General features: G+C 38.9%; 1 protein-coding gene across 3 annotated transcripts; it reads right to left on the reverse strand.

Annotated features, from left to right (window-relative positions):
* Window positions 1-10451: 10451 nt before the first annotated feature.
* Window positions 10452-16346, reverse strand: LOC144454481 (uncharacterized). Of its 3 annotated transcripts, none has more exons than XM_078146612.1 (6): window positions 16031-16346; window positions 15609-15667; window positions 15182-15258; window positions 13708-13912; window positions 13423-13541; window positions 10452-10881 (listed from the first exon to the last, which is right to left on the reverse strand). In XM_078146612.1, exons 3-6 carry the CDS (start codon window positions 15256-15258, stop codon window positions 10749-10751), a joined length of 534 nt encoding a protein of 177 aa, XP_078002738.1. In that variant the 5' UTR covers window positions 15609-15667; window positions 16031-16346; the 3' UTR covers window positions 10452-10748. The 3 variants fall into 3 exon arrangements, with proteins under 3 accessions (XP_078002738.1, XP_078002732.1, XP_078002746.1); XM_078146606.1 differs by having other exon boundaries at window positions 15182-15320; XM_078146620.1 differs by lacking the exon at window positions 13423-13541 and having other exon boundaries at window positions 15182-15320.
* Window positions 16347-20895: the final 4549 nt, after the last annotated feature.

Consider the following 20895-nt stretch of genomic DNA (forward strand, 5'->3'; position numbering starts at 1 on the left):
TTCTTGTTTTTTGTTTGTTTGTTTTTGATCTATATTTTTCTATCACAACATGACTAATATGAAAATAGTCTTTGTAGGACTGCACATGTACAGCCTGTGCCAAGTTGCTTGGTTTCTCAATGAGTTAGGAGAGGAGGGAAGGAGAGAAAGAATTTGGAATTCAAAATTTAAAAATATATATGTTTAAATGATTTTATGTATAATGGGAAACATCATTAAAAATTATAATCCTTTTAATATTTGAGGGCAACTCTCATGTTCCTTCTAAAAGTTTTTTTCTACAGGCTTAATGTCCTAGTTCCTACAACTGATGATCTTAAGATAGGTTTATAGTCTACTCAACAGCCTAATTACTTTCTAGACATACACCAGCTTATCTATGCCTTTTCTAAACTGGTGTTCAGAACTTAACACAATTCTTCAAATAAGTTCTGACCAGGGCAAAGTATGGCAGAACCTTTTCCTCCCTTATTCTGGATATAATGCCTCCCTGAACCAGCCTCAGATTGTATTACCTTTTGTGGCTACCAGATTACAAAGTTGATTCACAATGAGCTTGCAGTCCACTAAAACCCTCAAATCTTTTTTCACAGAACTATTGTCTAGCTACACTCCCTGCCCCATTATGGATTGATGAAGATGAACTTGTAAAACTCATATGGAATTTTCCACTATATCTATTAAATATTCATTTGAATTCAGCTGATTGAGTTTGTTGAGACTCCTATGGATTTTGACTCATCATCCAATGTGTAACTATTCCTCCAAATTTCATGTCATTTGAATCATAATAATCATGCCATCTATATTTTCATCCAAGTCATTGATAAAAATATTGATCAGCACAAAGGCCAAAGACAGTACCTTTATGGATCTCTTCATTAGATATCTCCCTCCAATTTGACCTCATCTAATTCAATGCTATTGTATTTGCCTTCTTTCCAGAATGATAAAACCTGTCATAGTTTGCTCTCCATTGGCATAGCCTTCAAGAATCCAAGGTCATCCTATGCCATGATAAGACATTAGAAGATGATTTTTGTGAAAATAAACCATACCCAAATTGCAGTAGCTCAAAATAAATGTGAGATATGCAAATTTAGAGATATCTCCACTTAAATGTTCAAAAGGACTGCTTGTGCCTGACTTGTGGTAGAGCCTTCCGACCTCGTATTAGTCTGATTAGCCACAGTCAGACACGCTGTATCTGATCCTGACATCATGAAGGAGAACAACAACTAACTAACTAACTGGCATTTGAAAAAAAATAAGGATCCAGATCCCTTTGCCCTCTTGTGTATAATACATCACTAACCCTAACCATTGAGTTACTCGAAACCAGGCCAGGAGAAACCACCAAATTTAATCTATAGAAACCTTCTATTTATTGGAACAGGCTAAATTTTATCCCTTAGCTATCCCTTCTTGAGGCTAATACAGCTCACTGTTACTCTAACCTTTCATCATAGCACCTCTTTTTCCATCCTTTTTCCATATCTGGGCTCATTCTAGTTTCTTCATTCTTTTGAAAATATGAAGACTGAAATTAAATATACAATGCTCCTCAAACTGATTTGCTTAATGCTGAGTACAGTGGAAAGATTATATTTAGGCATTTGACTGTCATATTCCTTTTCATGCAATCCAGTACCATCATTGACTTTTTTCTGATAGCATAGGTCAGAAAACATAGTGGCAACTTATCCTGAGGAAAAATTTCCAGATGCTCAGGGTACAGCAGAAGATATTGATGTAGACGCTGATATTATCTCTAAGGAAATGGCTGATCTTGCCCTGAATCTTGTCATTGCATATGACAGTAGCCAGTACCACTTCTTAATAAAGAAAGAACTGACAGTGTCGAATCATTCTCCTAGCTGAGAAATTCCTAGTCCTTTTGGTTGGGACATGCCCCAATGTGCCCCAGAGAGACTACAATGAGTATTATACTGAGAATCCCAGCTCTGCTGCTTGCAAAGACACAGCTACACATGCATTCTTGTGCAAAGTACTAGTCTTGCCAGAGCCAGTTTTCTCATCTGTAAAATGAGGAGTTTGCATTCTTTGAGGTGGGAACAGTATCTAAGATCTTTTAAATATCTGAAACTTTTAGGATAACCTAAAAAAATGGCTCGGTAATCAAGACCCATTGTCCCTACTGAGTAGCTGCCAACAAACACTGTCCATGAATAAGGACACTTACACAGGGACTGAAGTGGTTTTTGATGCACGCTGGCTTAAGGAGCAAGGTCTTCTTAATGCTTGGCTGTATGATCAGAGTAAAACGTTCCTGGGGGGAGGGAGCAGGAAGACACATTAGAGGATCAAAAATATAGCATTTCTCAAACCTCCTGCTAGCCTTCTAAATATTCCTGGCACCCTGTTCCAGGCCTTTGTATTTCTACCTCATTATTTTCCTTTACTCTGTGATAAATATCAAACATAAACAGCAAGGGAAATGAATGAAAATGGATGAGGAGGATTGCCCACCCCACCAACCAAACTTGATGTCTTTAGACACTCCCATAAATATAAGTGGGCTGGAAAGAGTGAACTCAGCATAGGCTAGAATTCTAAACTTCTAGGGGGAGGGGCCCCCACAGAGCATAGTGGAATGAGTATTGAACCCTTGTCACCACACCTGAGTTAGGTTTGTGTTTCTACTACTTACTACCTATGTAATCTAGGGCAAGTAACTTAACTTCTCTGGGACTCAGTTCCCTCATTTAGAAAGTAAGGAACTTGGACAAGACAACCTCCAAGGTTTAATGACCCTCCAGATCTATGATCCTATGATTTGAGAAAAGGCAGAGGTCCTACCTGAGATTCATGTTCCTGTGATAAGAATAAGACTTCCCTAGGAAAGAGTGGGGCCCATGTGTTCTCATAACCACAGACCCAGACTGTTGGCAATTTACCAGTTCAGGAGTAATCATCCAAAGGGACTGGAGGCAGAACTTTCTCTGTATCCTGGAAATGTGGGGAGATTTATCCGTCCCTTCTCTAAGGTGCAAATTCAGGTGAAAGAAGCCATCTTTACTCAGAACCATTGTCTCTTGATTCTGCTCATACCTTGTGAGGTCATTGGTCCTCTTTGAGAAGGAAGTGTTAACAACAATAGCAACACCAACACAAGCTGAGATTTCCCGACTAATGATTCACAGACACTCACCCACAAGGAGATCAAGAGAATGAGCTTCATTGTTGTTTCAAGAGTCTGTCCCAGTGAGCAGACGAGGAAGGCATGAAACTCAGAATCCTCCTCCCTCTTCCTTCCTCCCTCCACAATGGTACTGCATAGAAATAGTGAATGGCAAGGGGTTTGGGGAAGGAGTTTTAATGAGATCCAGAACCTAAATGGGAGAAAGGGATTCAGGGCCAGAGTTTTTTGCCTTCTTCCCCAGAGTAGGATATTCCAAGCTCAGGTAATCTCCAGCTCTCTCCAGGGAAACTGGGACCCAGTTTCCCCCCCACTACAGGATTCCCCTCTAAGTAACCAACCATATGGAATATACATAATATGTGTGTGTGTGTATGTATATACATACACTTGTTTTTACATAAGACCCTCCTCTCTCAATGACCACACCTTCTCCCTTCCATTGTCATTATCATTATCATCCTCGTTGTCCTGAGCAATAGACTAGACAAGTACCTACCCTTATTAGAGCAGCCAAGGTACATATGGGTAGTGAGATACATAAAAGCACATTAAACTCAATACCCACTGAATATCTTAACTTAATTAAGATTTTACTTTTATCCCTGTTAAATTTCATTTTCTGTATGGCCCACTGTCCTAGCTTATTAAGATTTTCTGAATCCTGACTCTCTCAGTCAGCTCATTGGCAATTTTTCCTGGCTTTGTGTCATCTACGAATCTAACAAGCATACCATCTTTGTCCAAACTATTGATAAAAACATGAACCAGTGCAGGGCCAAGCATAGATCTTTTGGATATCCCACTAGAAACCACCTTCCAAGTGTAAGGAATAGCAAAGAGGCCAGAGTAACAAGATTATAAAGTACATAGAGGTAGAAAAGGTGTAAGAAGATTGGAAAGGCAAGGGAGATACAAGTTATTAAGGGCTTTAAAAGACAAAAAGAATTTTATAATGATCCTGGAGTGATAGGGGAGCCAGCCACCCAAGTTGGTTGGAAGGTGGGGAGGGTATGTGATATGGTCAGACCTGTGCGTTAGGAAGATCAGCTTAATAGCTGAGAGGAAGATGGACTTGAGTGGGGAGAAAGTTGAGGCAACAAGGCCAGTCAGAATTATTGCAATAGTCCAGGTGTGGGGTGATGAAGGTCTACCCCAGGGACATGGCAGTGTCAGAGGAGAAAAGGGGCAATATACTAGAGATGTTGTGAAGGTCAAATCAACGAGACAGGATTTGGTAACAGATTTGACATGGAAAATGAGAATGAGGCATCAAAGATGACACCCAGGTTGCAAGCCTCAATAAGGGGGAGTACTCTTGGCAATAAAAGGAAAGTTAGGAACATGGGAGTGTTTGAGGGGAAAGAAAATGAGTTCAGCTTTGGATATGTTGTATTTAATATGACTATGAGATGTTCAGTTCAATATGTCTAATAGGCAGTTGGAGATGTAATACTAGAGGTCAAGAGAAATTAAAGTTAGACAAAAATATCTAGGAATCATCTATAAGAGATGGTAATTGATTCCTTGGGAGCTGATAAGATCAACAAGTGAAATAGTATAGTGGAAAAAGAAAAGAAGGCCCATGACAGAGCCTTGAACAACACTCATGATTAGTGGTTGTAGCATAAAATCCAGCAAAGGAGACTGAGAAGAAATGGTCAGCCAATTAGAAAGAGAACTTTGAGAAAGTATCGTCATGAAAATCTAGAAAGAGGAGAGTATGAAAGAGAAGATGATGACTGTCAGTGTCAATAAAAAGATTAATTGCTATTTTTTTGATTCAGCCATTAAGTTAGTTCACAGTCTATTGAGTCATACTGTCACCTTGACCAAAACTCTGTCTTTTCCACAAGAAAAATGATAGATTTTATTATGTTTTACTAAAATCTAAGTAAATAATATCTACATCATTTGCCTGATCTATCAATTTAGTAACCCAATCAGAAAAAGAAATAGTCTAGCATAATATGTTTTTGTTTTATGTTAAAATGTTTTATTGATAGCTTTTTTTACACCATGTGTCACTTGTTAATATCTCTAGCCTCTTCATTGAAAGCTTCCTTTTAACAAAGAAAAACATTTAAGAAAAAAATGACTGACAGAATAACCATATCTGGCAGGATATGAATCATTTTGCACCTACTGAGGTATGACATGAAGAAAATGACTTTCAACGTATATGGGAAGAAATATACCAAAAGCACAGAGAAAACACAGATATTACCCCCCAAAAAAAGAAATCGAGATGATATCAATAATTACTGACCTATATGCCGACTTTCCCATTTATTCTGGGTTAAGCCTAAATCAAGCCATTTCCCTGGAAGTGATATAAGGACAAAATGAGACACTGGTAGGTCATTCACAGTTAGCAAAAAGAGATTTACTTAGGAATGTGTATCTACTAGGAATGGTGATAGGTATATAAACTGTCAGATGACCAGTGGTTAAAGGAAACTGGGTATACTTTGTTGATTCTCTTTAGAACATGTTCATCATGTTCATCCTCTTTAGAACATTCCCATTACAATCAATTTGCTAATCAGAACTCAACATAATACTCCAAATATGGTTGACCCATACAGAATCAAAGGGGACTTTTACTCTCACTTTCTGGATAGTATGATATTCTATTGTATATTAACAGAAACAAAGTTTTCATTAGCTTTTCTGGCAACCACTTCAATCTGTTGAAACAAAAAAAATTTTTTTAATGAAAACAAAAAACCATGATCCTCTTCATTCTATACTTGTGATAATGATTTTTTTAAAAACTTAAGTGAAGATCTTTCCATTTATTTCTATCAAATTTCATGTTGCTAACTTCAGTCTCTTGGAATAGAATATAACAATAGAACATAAACTCCTTGAGGGCAAGATTTGTTTTACCTTTGAATTTATATACTCAGTCAAAATATTCAACCTGTCAAAATATTTGTATATCCTTATTTTTGTAATTTAGAATATTAGATATCCTTCTCAGATGAGTCACCTGACTCAAAATTTCATAATCATGTCATTCATGCTTTCATCTAAATCTTTGAAAGAAATGTTAAATGGAGTAAGACCAATAGCAAAGCCCTTCCCTAGATCGCTAGACAGTTCCCTCCAAGTTGATATTTATCCATTAATCAATATTACTTAAATACAGCTGCGCGACCAACCACAAATTCATGTGACTCATTATATCTTCTATCCCAGAGTCTTTAATTCTGTCAATGAGACTAGTATGAAACACATTGCTGATTTCCCTTCTGAAATCCAAAAAGGAATTGTGGTTAATTTGGTATGACTTATTCTTAGTGAATCCATGTAAGTATGATCATCACTTCCCTTTGTAAGTTCTTATAAACCATTTGTTTAGTAATCTCTTCTAAGAATTTTGTAGGGCATTGATATCATTCTCACCAGTTTTTAGTTTCAGAATGAATACATTTTGTGTCCTTTTGAAAACGGGTAAATACTTTCTTATCTCCAGAGTCTAAAACCTCTCCCTCTGTGATCTCTTAGAAATTACAAAAAATTGTTTTGCAAAAAACAAAATTTCCAATTTCTGTTTTCATCCAATCAATCTTTGGATTGGTCGTGTTTTCTTTTCAGTTAATTCTTTTTAAACAATGTCTTCCTTATTCTTTTTTTTAAAAAAATCTAATATTTAAAACCACTTACCTAGCCTAAGGAGCTGGAGTACTGTATCTACTCTTTTTTCCTTAAGGGACTCCTCTGATCTGGAGACATGGATATGGTCTATGTTTATTCCCCCAGGGCATCCTAGCTTTGTCATCTCAAGATACCATGCTGTCCAGTGCTGAGTAACACTTGGCTGCAATGCAAGTAGTCAGGAAGAGTAGCTTTGTGGATGCTCTGAAATGGTCCTGGCAATACTCTTCTCCCAGCCAAATATTTGCTACCCTTACCAAATCAATGGGGTTGTTTTGGGCAAGTTTTTCAAGTTTCCAATTGTAGAATTTGAGGGAAGTTTGAGCATTGCTCTTTCAATGCTTTTCAATTGTCTCCTTCAAGCTATGTTCTAACAGTCTCAAAAGGTTCATGTAGCACAGTTCTTGTTGTCCCCCAAATGCCATCAATAATCTCTTCAGACTATAGTCCTTTATACTGTCCCAAATTTAAGAGCCTTTAGGAAGGTCTTAGACCAACCACAGCTAATGATCCTGAAGACCAGAATTATACTCAGGTACAAAGTTATGTGAATTCAACAAATTAGTGATGTTTTATGAAGCTTATTTTTAAAAGGCCCATCCAACCCCCCCCCAAAAAAAAAAGAAGAAAAAAATGGTAATGAAACAAACAACTCAAAGGAAAAATAGGGAAAAGGAAAATCAAGTTTTCCTTCTCAGAGCAGGATTAGTCTCAAATGAACTCCCAAAATAATATGAGGCTCTCTTCATAAGGATTAGTGACCTAAAGGTCCACTGGAAGTCAGCTCCTGAAACCAAACTCTTCAGGCTAAAAATCCTTCAATTATTCCCTTCATCATATCGTTGTTCAGTCATTTCAATTGTGCCTGACTCTTCATGACCCCATTTGGGATTTTCTTGGCAAAGATACTGGAGTGATTTACCGTTTCCTTCTCCAGCTCATTTTACAGATGAGGAAACTGAGGCAAACAGGGTTAAGTGATTTTCCCAGGGTCACACAGCTAGTAAGTATCTGAGACCAGATTTGAACTCATGAAGACAAGTCATCCTGACTCCAGGCTTAGTGCTCTATCCACAGCACCACCTAGCTTCATCGCATAGGACAATCTGACCAGAGGCCCAGACAAACTATCTTCAGGTATTCCTTCAACATTCAGGCTACACCAAAATTTGTCCAAGGGTTCTGGTAACACATTGGGTGATCTCACTTGAGAACTCGACAAAACATTTCCTGGGGATTATTGAACACATAGGACGTTTGAAATTTTCCCAGTGGAGACCTGTCACTCCACTCAGAAATTCCTAATTCAACTGACAATAAGACAAATAGGTTTAGTTAAATACAAAACAAAGCCAGAGATCACTGATCACATGTGGAGGTCCCCAAAGGGGTTAAACATGTAGGGTTTATTGAAATTAGACCCTCAAAAATGGAGTAGTTCCCCATATCTAACAAAAAGAAGGGCCACTGAGTCCAGCAGGTCTGAGGCACTGTGTCCACCCTCTACTCTGGACCAATTCTAGGCTGGATTGAGGTCTAGGGGAGCTTGGCCCTGAATGAGAAGGGTTAATCTCCCTTTTTTCCCACTCTTAAAATTTTGCATAAATCTTAGGCTTTGGCTCATGTCTAAGTATTAACAAAGAAGGAAATAGAAAGATATTCAGTGTATGCTCTAGAACAGGTATTTATTTTATGCACAAGAGAAATTCCAAAGGACAAAAGATTCACAGTAAGACTTAAAATAGGATCAGCAACTTCACCTATACTAACAATTCTATTCTTCCAAGGAGGTTGATGACTGAACCTCATCACAATAAAAAGCAGATTTTAGGATTGTTGAACAGCTATGGTTATATTTCACCCTACTTCTGCATTCCAAACAATTCCCATTTCATGTCATCTGTCAAAAGGAACCAGGCTCAGTCATATCCTCTTCTGAGTGTTCATCTTCTCATACGGAAGCCAGACCTTGTCATTTCAAAACTAAGTCCTTCAGCAATGAGTCACATGTAGCCAGAAACAGCTAGGAAGGGAAGCTTTACACATGCCAAGTGGTTGTGTGTGTGTGTGTATACACACACATGAATACACACATAATGTGCATATACATATATGTATATAAGTCACATATACATATATTTACATACACCCATAGCTAGATACACACATACCTATATACAAAAAATATGTATCTGTGTATATATGTGTGTTGTGTTTATACTGTAACATGTTATATATCTAGATGTGTGTGTATTCTTGCGTTTATACTATAATGTGTTATGTGTCTATGTATATTGCATGTTATTGTATTTATATACTGTATATTTTTCTGTTTCTCCTGCTTTTTTCATTCTATAACAGCTCCATGAATTCCTGATAATTCTTATTTTGTACAGTGAAATAGTATTCTATTACTTTCATAATCCCAAAAAACATCAATCAGCAAACATTTGGTAAGTACTTACTATGTGCCAGTCACTGTGATAAGTTCTGGGGATATACCATAGTTTGTTCAGCCATTCCCTAACTGATAGACACACACTTTATCCCCCCTTCTTTTCTTTTTGCTAGCACAGAAAAGGCTATTATGTATAAATAAATGGGACCTTTTTTCTGTTGTTGGGGTATACAACCGGTAGTAAGATGACAAGGTCAAAGGACAAGAACAGTTAAGTAGAATTTTTTTTGTACAATTCCAAAAAACCATTGAATAATTCCATAAGCAGTGAATTTGTGGGCCTGTCTTCCCACAGTCCATCCAATGTTGACCATTTCCACCTGTGCTCTGATACAGTGTTCTTTTTTTAAAAGACTCTAGCTCCTTTTAAGCTCCAACTGTGTAAAGATACTGTACTGCACTTTGTGGACAAGTTAAGAGATTTGTTTTTTATTTTGAATTTTTGTTATTCTGAAGTTAAACAGCAACAAACATGAACATTTCTACATACAAGGAAGATCACGTATGAAACTGGGAAATTCCATTCTATGCCGGGAGGGGATAAGTAATAAATTCAAAACTTAGTTCATATGCCATCCTACTCTGCATCTCCCTCTGAACTTGATTCTGTCATCTTCTGGGCTTAAGGGATTTTCAGGAATAATTTTGACTATATAAACTTTTCACCTGATAGGCTGACTTGAGTCATGTAGTCACAACATTTTATTGAGCACTCTTTGCCCTTAATTTGATTTTATTTCATTAACATTTTAAAGCACTTATTATTTTATTTTATTAAGCACTTTTTATATGCCAGGCAGGCAGGCTGAGGATATGAAGACAAAAACACCCCAGTGTAAATCCAAATGTTGTTCACTAGTGGTATTAATCTCTCTCCCTATGTGCCATCAGGAAGAATATCTGAAATTCAATCCATGAAATATCTATAAATATGAGACTTTTTAGCTGAATACTGAAATGGATATTTTTGACATAACAAATGCAAACAAAAGAGTCAGTTATTTTCACTGTTTTAAAAAAGATGTGAAGAGGAGGATCTCAGTGTGTCTCTAAGACTGATCAAGGAATCCTTCCTTAGTTCCAACAATATTTCTTCCATTTTAACTTACATCCACTTCTTGTACTCTGTCCTTCATGGGCAAAATGGACATATTGATTAGCATCCTCCCCATGGAAACTCTTTATTTACTTGAACATGGTAACTGAACAATCCTTTTGCCATCCCTTCTTCAGACTGACTTGTTTTCCATCCCTTTCATATCTTTCCCACAGTTCTTTGAGCCTGCTGTAGTCTCTTCAATCTCTTGATGATATTGCAAATTAAACACAGTACACTTAAATGATAACACAATGCCAAGTAAGGGTTATTTCTGTGCCCTTGAATGTGATATGCTTTTTAATATAACTCAGTATCACATTGATTTTTGTTTCCAACAGCAACAAGGCTCCAGAGGCAATAGAGACAATTCATGCTGTTGATAAAATTTTCTGGACTGAGAGGATATAGTGGTAAATGTCACTGATGTTGGCCCCTGTGAAATGCCTAACCTTTCTTGCTCTGGATCTTGTCAATGCAGCTGACAGCAGCCAATACCATTTCCTAAGAAACAGAGAGAAGGAAAAGATGGTCAGAGATACTCTTCTGGCTGAGATATCCCCTGGCCTTAAGATGAAACAGAGCCCAACACCCCACCCCCACCATGGGGACAGTATGTCATAGTGAAAAAACAATTATAGAGATCATCATTGGACTTGAGTTTAAATCTCAATTCTATCATTACCAAGATCACAACTTTATTGAAAATATATTCTCATAGGGTATTTTCTCATCTATGTGAAGGTATTAGACTACTGAAAGTAGGAAAAATCTCTAAGGTATTTTAAAAATCTAAAATCTTATGATTTTATAATATTTCAGTAATAGAGCCTAGGGAGTCGGGCACATTGTCCTTAAAGAAGAGCCTAGTGATGGGAGGGACACTCTTAGATCAGCTTTGACTTTCTAATCTAATGAACACCCCACTAACCATTCTCAACTGGGCATATCCTAGGGGTAGCCAAGCATGCAATCCCTAAATTACATTTATCCAAAGATTTGCCCTTCCCCTAACCACCTAGAATACATTAAACACCAATCAAGAGATTGGAGGGTCTAAAAAATGACAGCCTGCCCATTATAGTTATATGCCACTTAATGTTGTTAATTGATGTCCTAAAAACATAATGTTATATAAAATAATATGAGAGAAAGAGAAAGGCAGTACAATCAGAATAACACTATAAATAAGGGTATATGTTCTGGATGGCCAAATTTATAAAGCAGGAATATCTGTATTATTGAATTTTGATCATTGGCAAATTTAAAAAAAAAATTAAACCAGAGAATTAATTTGATGAGTGAGGGGCCAGTACTCATGGTTTATTTCTAGCATGGAGTGGGAAGGTAGCTTTAACTCTATATCCCTCACTGTGTGAAATCTTGTTTGTTCTGCTTCCTGTACAGTTCTGGAGAGGATAGAGATAGACAAGGACAAATATATTTTAAGTAGTCCTTGAATAAATGCAATGTAGGAATTCAAGGAGAAAAAGTCACTGTCCTGGCCCCACAAAATTTCCATCTTGGGAGAGAAGACAACAAAATACAGTATAGTAAAATCTGCCTAATTTAGACTTAATCAGGGAGAAGACTTATTTTAAGGAGCCTCCGTGATCAGAAATGATTCCTCTTTCATCAGAGCATGAATAAAGCTTCACACCTCTCAAATTTATATTGTCTTCTACTCCAAATTAATGCAGTTTTTTTATGTATGGTATTGCCCTGCTATACTGGCTAGCACTAAATGCAAGTGCTTAAAAGCAGGTGCCAGAGGATTAATTAGTGAATAGCCTTAATCATGAAATAGATGTCTTAACTGCTTTGCAGAACATATAGTTACGAAAATCAATATAACAATGTGCTAAAATGTAGAGATTCTAGACCAATTTTAATGCGAACCCTTAACACCACCTGCTAACTCACTGAACAAGCCCTTTCTTCACAGAGAGTAGGAGGTACATATACATTTCAGATGAGTCTGGGACAGATTCTCACAATTTTGAAGTGAGAATGTTGTGGTGAACTTACAAGTTTATTCCATTTAACACTGACTTACATGGCACATAAAAGCTAAGATACAAGAACAGAGTTACCAGATTTCCAGGCAAAGTTTTTTGAATGACTTAAAGAATTTCGTGTATTTCCTATTCTGGTTGACTTTCCCTAGCTCCAATTTCTGGAATTTTTTCTCTCCAATCAGAGGGCTTTAAAATTTAGACCAAGGTTTTTTACCTGAAGGAAAAAAGGAATGGAATTTCCATAGTATCAGATGCAAAGTTTCTGCCTTCCTTCTAACCCTTCCCTCTAACCATTATTCTTTTCAAATTCTTTTTGTGTCCAGATATGTAAAACGATATTGAGAGAGAAGATCTTGCGTATACATTACAACAATAGCACAATACCTTAAAGTTTAAGGTTTTTTTGTGGTCACCACCTCCTACCCCTCCTGTATTTGGAGGCCATTGGAGGTTTTTGATCAGGAAAAAAAAATGATTAGAGTTGTGCCTTAGGAAAAGTTTCATTTATCAGCTGTGTTAGAGATTCTTGGAGGCAAGAGGAAGAAGAGACAAGATACAGGAAACCTACTGGGAAACTACTACAATAGTCTAGCTAAGGTCAAAGGCAGAAAAAAAAAATGGTCACTTTTGCACCAAAATATTTGTAGCAGTACTTTTTAATGTTGTAACAAAAAACTGGAAGCAGAGTTGATACCCATCAACTAGGATAATGGTTAAACAAATTCTGGGTACATGCATGTCATTGAATATTTTGTGCCATAACAAGATAAATGTGAGGAACTCGAGAAGCATAGGAAGACATGAACTGATGGCTGAGTAAAGTGAGCACATCCAAGAAAATAATATGCACAGTGGCTACAACAGTATCAATGGAAAGAATGACTTTTTCAGAAGAGAACAAGAGATGGAGAGATGAAATAATGTATGTCTAGGTACAACAAACAGACAAAATAAAATCATTGGCATGTCTAGAAGACCAGGTGGCCTGTCTTCTGACTTAGGAGAGTCCAAGGTTTTCTCCACACACCTTTGTTTGTCATCCAGACACTTTTTGCTCTGCTTCCTCTTCATCCTTAGGTAAACATTGATGGGAATGGAGTGGACTTGGGAGGAAATGAGGTTTGTTGTCGTTGTTTTTAAAGGGCCCTGAGAAAGGATTTTAAATATTTTCAGAGAAACTAGATTCAGAAAAAGAAAAGAACCCAAGATAAATTGAACAAAACTGGAGGTAATTAGTCTGTTAGAAACAATTAACATGGATATACTCCTCCTCCCCCTCTAGGCTCCATTCTTCTTCCAGATAAGTACTCACCACCACTAGACATCTTATGTTTAGTGCCTGTAGGAACATTTTGAGTAGGTAGGGACATTGACTGGACATCCTGGAGAACTGTAGGCTGAGACCAGGCAATGAGCCTGGAAAAAATCTGTGCTGAATGATCCGGCTAGAATTAGTGATCAGCTCTTTCCTTTTCTTAATCCTCCTCGTGCAATTTCTCAACATCAATCTGATGTCTCTGCAAAGGGGATGAAAGGGTTGAGTGTAGTGGAAGAATAAATTTGTTGTTGTTGTTCAGTCATTTTCAGGCATGTCTGACTCTCCATGACCCCATTTGGGATTTTCTTGGCAAATATACTGGAGTGGGTTTGCCATTTCCTTCTCCAGCTCATTTTCCAGATGAGGAAACTGAGGCAAACAGGGTGAAGTGACTTGCACAGGGTCAAACAGCTATAGTGTCTTAGGCTGGATTTGAACTCAGGTCTTTTAACCCAAGGTCCAGCACTCTATCCACTTCACCATCTAGCTGTCTGATGAATTTGCAGAGTCACATATATTATGTGAACATAGCCAACGAGGGAATTTGTTTTGCTTGACAGCATATTTGTTATAAGGACTATGCATGTAAACACACATATATGTATATACATATATACCATATATATGTAGGTAGGTATTTATTTATACATACATAATGTATGTATGTATACATACATAATATATAATGCCAAAGTTGGTGATTTAAAAAATCCTTTATGTAAAATCTACCTTCCTACAAAAACTTCACTTGGAAAATATCATTTGGAGATTTCTGTTTAAATTATTGTGTAGCCCTCGGTGCCTCTGACATTCTCCATGTTTTCTCAGTCTCCAACCATGACCCAAGAAGTACAGCTAAAAATGTAATATCCTGGATTTCTGTTCATTATTGTCCTGGTAACATTAGACTGTGAGCCCTTTGAAAGTACAGACTGTTGTTTTGCCTTTCTTTGTATCCCTGGTGCTTAACTCAGGGCCTGGTGCATAGTAGGAGCTTAATAAAAAGCTAGTTGGCTAATTGACATACCAAAACTCCCTAGTCCCATGACCTAAGGATTTGAAATACGTATGTGTGTATGTAAACACGAGGTGTGGCTAGTCTCATTCTGTGCCCTGAACGTGTAATGTCTCAATCAGAAGATGGTTAGCATGTGTTTCATCATCAGTTCTCTCGACATCATGAATGGTTATTACATGATCATTGTTCTTACAGTTTTCAAAGTTGTTTGTAGCTACAGTGTTGCTGTTATTGTATAGGTAGTTCTCACTTTGCTAATTGTTCATTTCTATAGATTTTTTGGATGAGAAGAAACTACTAGCCCTTTCATGTCTTTGGGCCAACAACTATCTCACTTAAAGGAAAATGGGATGACTTTATAGGCTAGACAAATCTGGAAAAGACCGACGAAGAGGATGCTCCATCAGAGCTTGGAAGTGGAAGTTGAAGGTTAGAGCCCCTAATACTCACCGTAAATAACAGTGAGCAGCTACTGGCAGGCATTCCTTCTGGGTGAAATCTTCACAGGACTTGAAATGGTTCTCCATCTGTAATATGTGGGGGTCAAGACCTTCATCTTGCCCAGCTCCATGACCAGAGGAAAATGAATCTGGTTGGGAAGGGAGGGGAGGGGAAGGAAGGGGAGAACGACAGATTATAGGATCAGAAAAAAAAGAGAGTACAGCCTCCATCTTGGTTTTCCTTGGCCACCCCACCCCAAGCCTCATCCCAGACCTTGATTGCTCTATCTCATTCTTGCCTTCACTCTACTATGAAACAGAAGGAGCAAGAAAGGAGGAATAGGAATGGTAAAGTGAAGCGGTCCCACCCCACCAAACTCTCCACAGATACTTTCAGAAGGACAGTGGTCTGGGTAAGAGGGTAAAAAAGAACTTACCACAAGCTTCTAAGATTCAAGAAGTGGCCAAGATCCTGAGTTTTATTTTCTTAGAATTCCTATTAGAATAGGAAACGGGTCACCAGAGGGAAATGGAGTCATGTTTTGTAGTAAAATGAGTTCAAAGGAGAGATCCCATACTGTTTTCAATTTTTGAGGACAGCAATAAGTATTAAGTAGGAAATGGAAACTTGCCCAATCACCTGGAAATGGGGCAGGGGGAGGGGTGGTAGGATGGATGTGGGGAGAAGTACTTGATGCTTTTTAAAGGCAGAGCCTGGGCAAAGAGAACACAGGGCATCCATAAGTGATTTTAGGTGATCCTCCTACTTTTCACCCCTACTTGCACTCCTCCCTCTCCCAATCTGGAACAATTTAAATTTCTTTCTGGTAAATAAAGACAGAAATCCACAGACACTCACCCACAAGGAGAATGAAGAGAAGCCCAGTCTCCTCCTCTTCTCTTCCCCTCCCCAGTGGTACTACAGAGAAGTCAGTGGTCTTAGGAAGGAGTTTGCTGTAGGACAGGAGCTTGAGTCCGAGCAGGGGGTTCCAGGGCTCAGAGATTTTTTTTTCCTTTTTCCCCAAAGTAGAACAACCCAGAGGCAGGTTATCTACATCTTTCCCCAGAGAAACCTGGTTTGTCTTGCCTGCTCATTACAGTTCGTCTTTAATGATAAGGGTCATTTGTACTATATGCACTGGCCCTTCTCTACCATATTATCACTAGGATCTCCATTATCCACATCATCACTGTTGTCCTTAGCAACAGGTCAGACATTCCACAAGTACCTAGCATAATAGCTACAATACCTGTAAAAACTGAGACAAATAAAAGTCAAGCAAGTTGTTCATTTGGGGGATTTAAAGATGTTTTCAGAGATATTTTGCAAAACAGGGGTGGAGGGTAGGGGGGAAATTCAGATTCCTGACCCAGGTCTTCTAATAAATAACAGGGTGACTGCAGATAAGATGTTCTCTGAATCTGTTTTCCCATGCTTAAAATGCCAAAGTCTAACTAGATGATTTCAAAAATCCTTTGTGTCAGATCTACCCTCCTAGGGAAACTTCATTTGGAAAGTATAACTTGTAAATTTCTATTATTATATAGCTCTTAGTGCTTTTGATATTCTCCATGTCTTCTCAAGGATCTCCAATCATAATTTGAGTACCATAGCTAAAAATGCAGTATCCTGGATTTCTGTGCATCATTATCATGGTCACATTAGACTGTGAGGGATTTGAAAATAAAGAGTATTGTTTTGCCTTTCTTTGTATCCCCAGTGCTTAACACAGGGCCTGGCATATAGTAGGTGCTCAATAAATGCTAGTTGGCTAACTGACCTACCAAGACTTCGCAGTCCCTTGACCTAAGAACTTGGAAGAGATTATGCATATCCTAGAACTTACCCCTAAGCTCCCCTCTACACCCTGAGAACATAACTCCCACATTAGACTTGACTTCTTAGGATACAGGAGGTAAAAGACATTTTTATGAAGCTTAGTGCCTTTGGGAAGATGGGCTCCTTTGAGGCAGAGGAAGGCTAGCTGGTAAACCCTGAAGGCTTTTTTATTTTTAAGGCAATATGGGTTAAGTGACTTGCCCAGGGTCAAGCAGCTAGTCTGAGGTCAGGTTTGAACTCAGGTGCTCCTGACTCCAGGGCCAGTGCTCTATCCACTGTAGCACCTAGCTACCCCCCAGGCAAACCTTTTTAAAAAGCAGGATAACTTTCTATGGGAACCAGCAAGGACTTAACCAGACCTCTCCAAGTTTCCTGCTTTGTCAAGCTCTTAAGCTTCTCAGTTACTACCAGAACAAAGCCCTGCCTCCTTGAGAAACAAAGCCTCCTTAAGGAATGACAGGGTCGCCTGGCAAGTGCTAAGAGCACCCTCTTACAAGACACAGCTTCACAAGGGACCCTCAGTTGATGATGCAGTCAGGGAGCAAATCTCTATTCCTGGACACTGCCTCCTCTCTTCTTCCGGCTTAAGACTACTATAGCTTTCCCCCATACACACACATCCCTATGTGAACTCATATAAACTTTTCTGTCCACTAAAATTCAGTGATTTTTTTTCCGGATGCACTGTGGCCTGGCCACACCTCGTCTGTTAGACATAACTCACCTTCGGGGTCTCAATTCAACAAGTTTATTAAAAACCTAGTATGGGGCAGCCAGGTGGTGTAGTGGATAGAGTGCCAGGTCTGAAGTCAGGAAGATCTTCCTGAGTTCAAATCTAGCCTCAGGCACTTACTCGCTGTGTGACCCTGGCCAAGTTACTTAACCTTGTTTGCCTCAGTTTCCTCATCTGTAAAATGAGCTGGAGAAGGAAATGGCAAACCCACTCCAGGGTCTTTTCCAAGAAAACTCAAAAAAAGGGTCACAAAGATGTGATTGAAAAATGACTAAACAACAATGTGCCAGGTCTGATTTAGCCTCCTTTGGAAACAGTGACCTTGGAGACCTAAATACAAAATCATTTCCTGCCCACAGGGTCAGACACTGAAGTCTCCAGTATCAATTTGAATAACTCCTTGGACTCACGGGCCATAGTCTTAGTTTTACCTTCTTCATCTTCCCTCTGCCTTGACTGAGCCTTCTTCAAACTCAGTCTCTTACCTGATTGGATCTGTGTGTTATGTTCCTGCTCCTCCTAGTTCTGACTTCCCTCTCATCAGATGTGTGGCCTAAGACAAAGTCACCTGACCTTTCTGGGTTACTCATACATGAAATGAGAGGGAATTGGATTAAATGGTCTCTAAGCACTCTTCCAGCTCTAAAGCTATGAGCTTGCAATTCAATCTCTGTCTCGATAGCTGTATGTTGTTTGCCAGCATCCTTCTACATTGATTCTCAGATCTTGCCCCTTCTATCCAGGTCCACACAGCCGCCACACACACCTCAGTGTAACACAGAGGGGGGTTATAAATAAAAAACAATATATTTGAGATTTTGGAGGGATCTATCTCTTTCCACATGAGCCTCACTCTTTGATCAAGTCCAGGAGTTTCCAGATGTTTGCAGTATCGAAGAAATGGAGAGTCACAAGAGGGACAGGGACACAGAAGTAGAACCAGAGTCCTCTGCTGGGACCCTGTTCTGTAACCAGAGACAGGGTCCAAAGTCAGGGCTCTAAATCCCATAATGTACATCATAGGGACAGGGTGTGAGTTTCCAGGGGGATCAAAGAGGTCAAAGGAAACTCAGTCTGTAGAGGTAATCTTCTTGATCCAGGAGACATAGCTATGGACCTTGGTGAGGATACACCCATCAGTCCAGGACAAAATCCCCTGTAAGAATCCATCACATATGGCTGGAGAAGCTGAGACTTCCTGTGAGAGAGAAGAGAAAGGAGGTTAAAGATATCCCTGGAGCTAAGTTCACGTCAGCCAATAAATGAGGTCAGTGCCTGGTGCAGAGAAGCCCAGGGGATTTGACTTAGGGTAATTTGTGGGCCCTAAGTCTCTAAGTATAATGGTTACTTTTACGCTAGCCTTTTGGTCATCCCACTGACTGTCCCTGTCTCCCCATCCTTCCTTAACCTACCCCAAGGGGAAATTAGAAAGCAGCTTGACCCAAAGACCTTCTATTCCTCTCCATTTCTGCTTTCTTAAGGACCCCCAATTTGTAATCAAAGGCAGGAGAGGAATAAGTATTATTCTCCGGGACCCATTCTCCTTCATTTCTTATCTCGACCATTAAGAAAGATTTCTATCTGAACAAAGAGAGAAGACATGACAAACAATGACCAAGAAAAAAGGATAAATGGAACCCGGAAGAATTACCAGACAGTTGTAGGATATTTCTGTTATAATTCCCACACAAAGCATGTTCTTTGTGAGTTTTCCTGGATAGCCATAGATGCACTGACTGCTAGGGATCCAATCAGTTCTAAAGATCTGTAGAATATTAGGATCCTGTTCTAAGAGAGAGAGAGAGAGAGAGAGAGAGAGGAGAGAGAGAGAGAGAGAGAGAGAGAGAGAGAGAGAGAGAGAGATTTTCCTTTGTATTTGACTTTCTCTTTCCTGCCTTCTTTTCTGTTATCTTCCTGACACCTATTTAAGAACAAGTAGAAGATATAACATAATGTAAGAATTGTCTCACTGAGTTAGCCTATATAACTTGGCATTTGGCCTGACCAAGGATAGCCTAAGAGTAGTTTGTGGGAGGTCTTGACTATGATCTTCCCCTTCCCCTCTATGGTTCTTCTTCATCAGATTCTACCTCCTGACATGATTCATATCTGTCATATGTACCACTTATAAATGAACTCTTCCCTATAGCCCATTGCAAGGAGCTAGAAAATTACAGAATCTCAGAACTGGGAGGGCCCTCAGAGGCCATGAAGGCCAACTCACAGCTGAACAAGAATCCCTCTCACAAAACACCTAACAAGTGGCCTCCTAGCTTTTCCTTAGAGAATTCATGACTTGCCTAGGTAGCTCATTCTAATTATTAGGAAGTTATTCCTTAAATCAGGCTTAAATTTGCCCATTGATAAGAGAACAAGTCTAATTCCTCTTCAGCTTCATAGTCCTCAAGCTTATAAGATCATATATCAAAAGCCAGAAAGGATCTCTCAGAGGCCTTCCCTTATTTCATCTTTATTTTTTCCTCAGTTGAGTAAACTGAGCCCCAGAGAAGTTAGGTGCTTTATCTGTGGTCACATGGGTAGTGAGCGTCAAAGTTAAGTCCTTTGACTCTCAAATCAGCACCCTTTTCCACTATACCACACTGCCTCCTCCATTGCTTGCTTGAAGAGAAAATTTACCAGTCCAGTAAGTCTTACCTATTCCAGGTTAAATATCTCCATTTCCTTCAATAGATGCCCATAGGGTACAATCTTTATTTATTTATTTTTAAAGAGGCAATCAGAGTTAAGTGACTTGCCCAGGATCACATACCTAGTAAGTGTTTGAGGATGGATTTGAACTTAGGTCCTCCTGACTCCAGGACCGGTGCTCTACCCCCTGAACCTCCTAGATACCCCTGATAGGGCACAATCTGGAAGCCCTTCACTGTTTGCCTTCCTGTGGATGGTCTCCATTCTGTCGATAACCTTCCTAAACTGTGGTTGCCAGAACTGAGTATAATGACCAAAGCAGAGTGCCACTGAACTATTACTTCCCAAGATATTATGTTGTCTCTGAATGCAATGCTTGGATCGAAGTAGCCTTTTTGGTTGCTGTATCACACTGTTGAATCATATTGAGGTTATGATTTACTTAAACTCCCTTAGTTTTTCAGATGAATTTACTAGCCACATCTTCCCCAGCTTGCGCTCA

This window comes from Phascolarctos cinereus, unplaced genomic scaffold (genome assembly GCF_003287225.1).
Source record: "Phascolarctos cinereus isolate Bilbo 61053 unplaced genomic scaffold, phaCin_HiC Scaffold_1;HRSCAF=81, whole genome shotgun sequence".
NCBI classification, from domain to species: Eukaryota; Metazoa; Chordata; class Mammalia; order Diprotodontia; family Phascolarctidae; genus Phascolarctos; species Phascolarctos cinereus.

Excerpts from the sequence above, each read along its gene's own strand:
- LOC144454481 (XM_078146612.1), bottom strand. The coding sequence starts at position 15,258 with ATGGAGAACCATTTCAAGTCCTGTGAAGATTTCACCCAGAAGGAATGC. Across the intron at positions 13,913-15,181 it reads GCTGCTCACTGTTATTTACG|AGACATCAGATTGATGTTGA; the intron begins GTGAGTATTAGG and ends TCCCCTTTGCAG. Across the intron at positions 10,882-13,422 it reads TGTCTGGATGACAAACAAAG|GAAATGGTATTGGCTGCTGT; the intron begins GTGTGTGGAGAA and ends TCTGTTTCTTAG.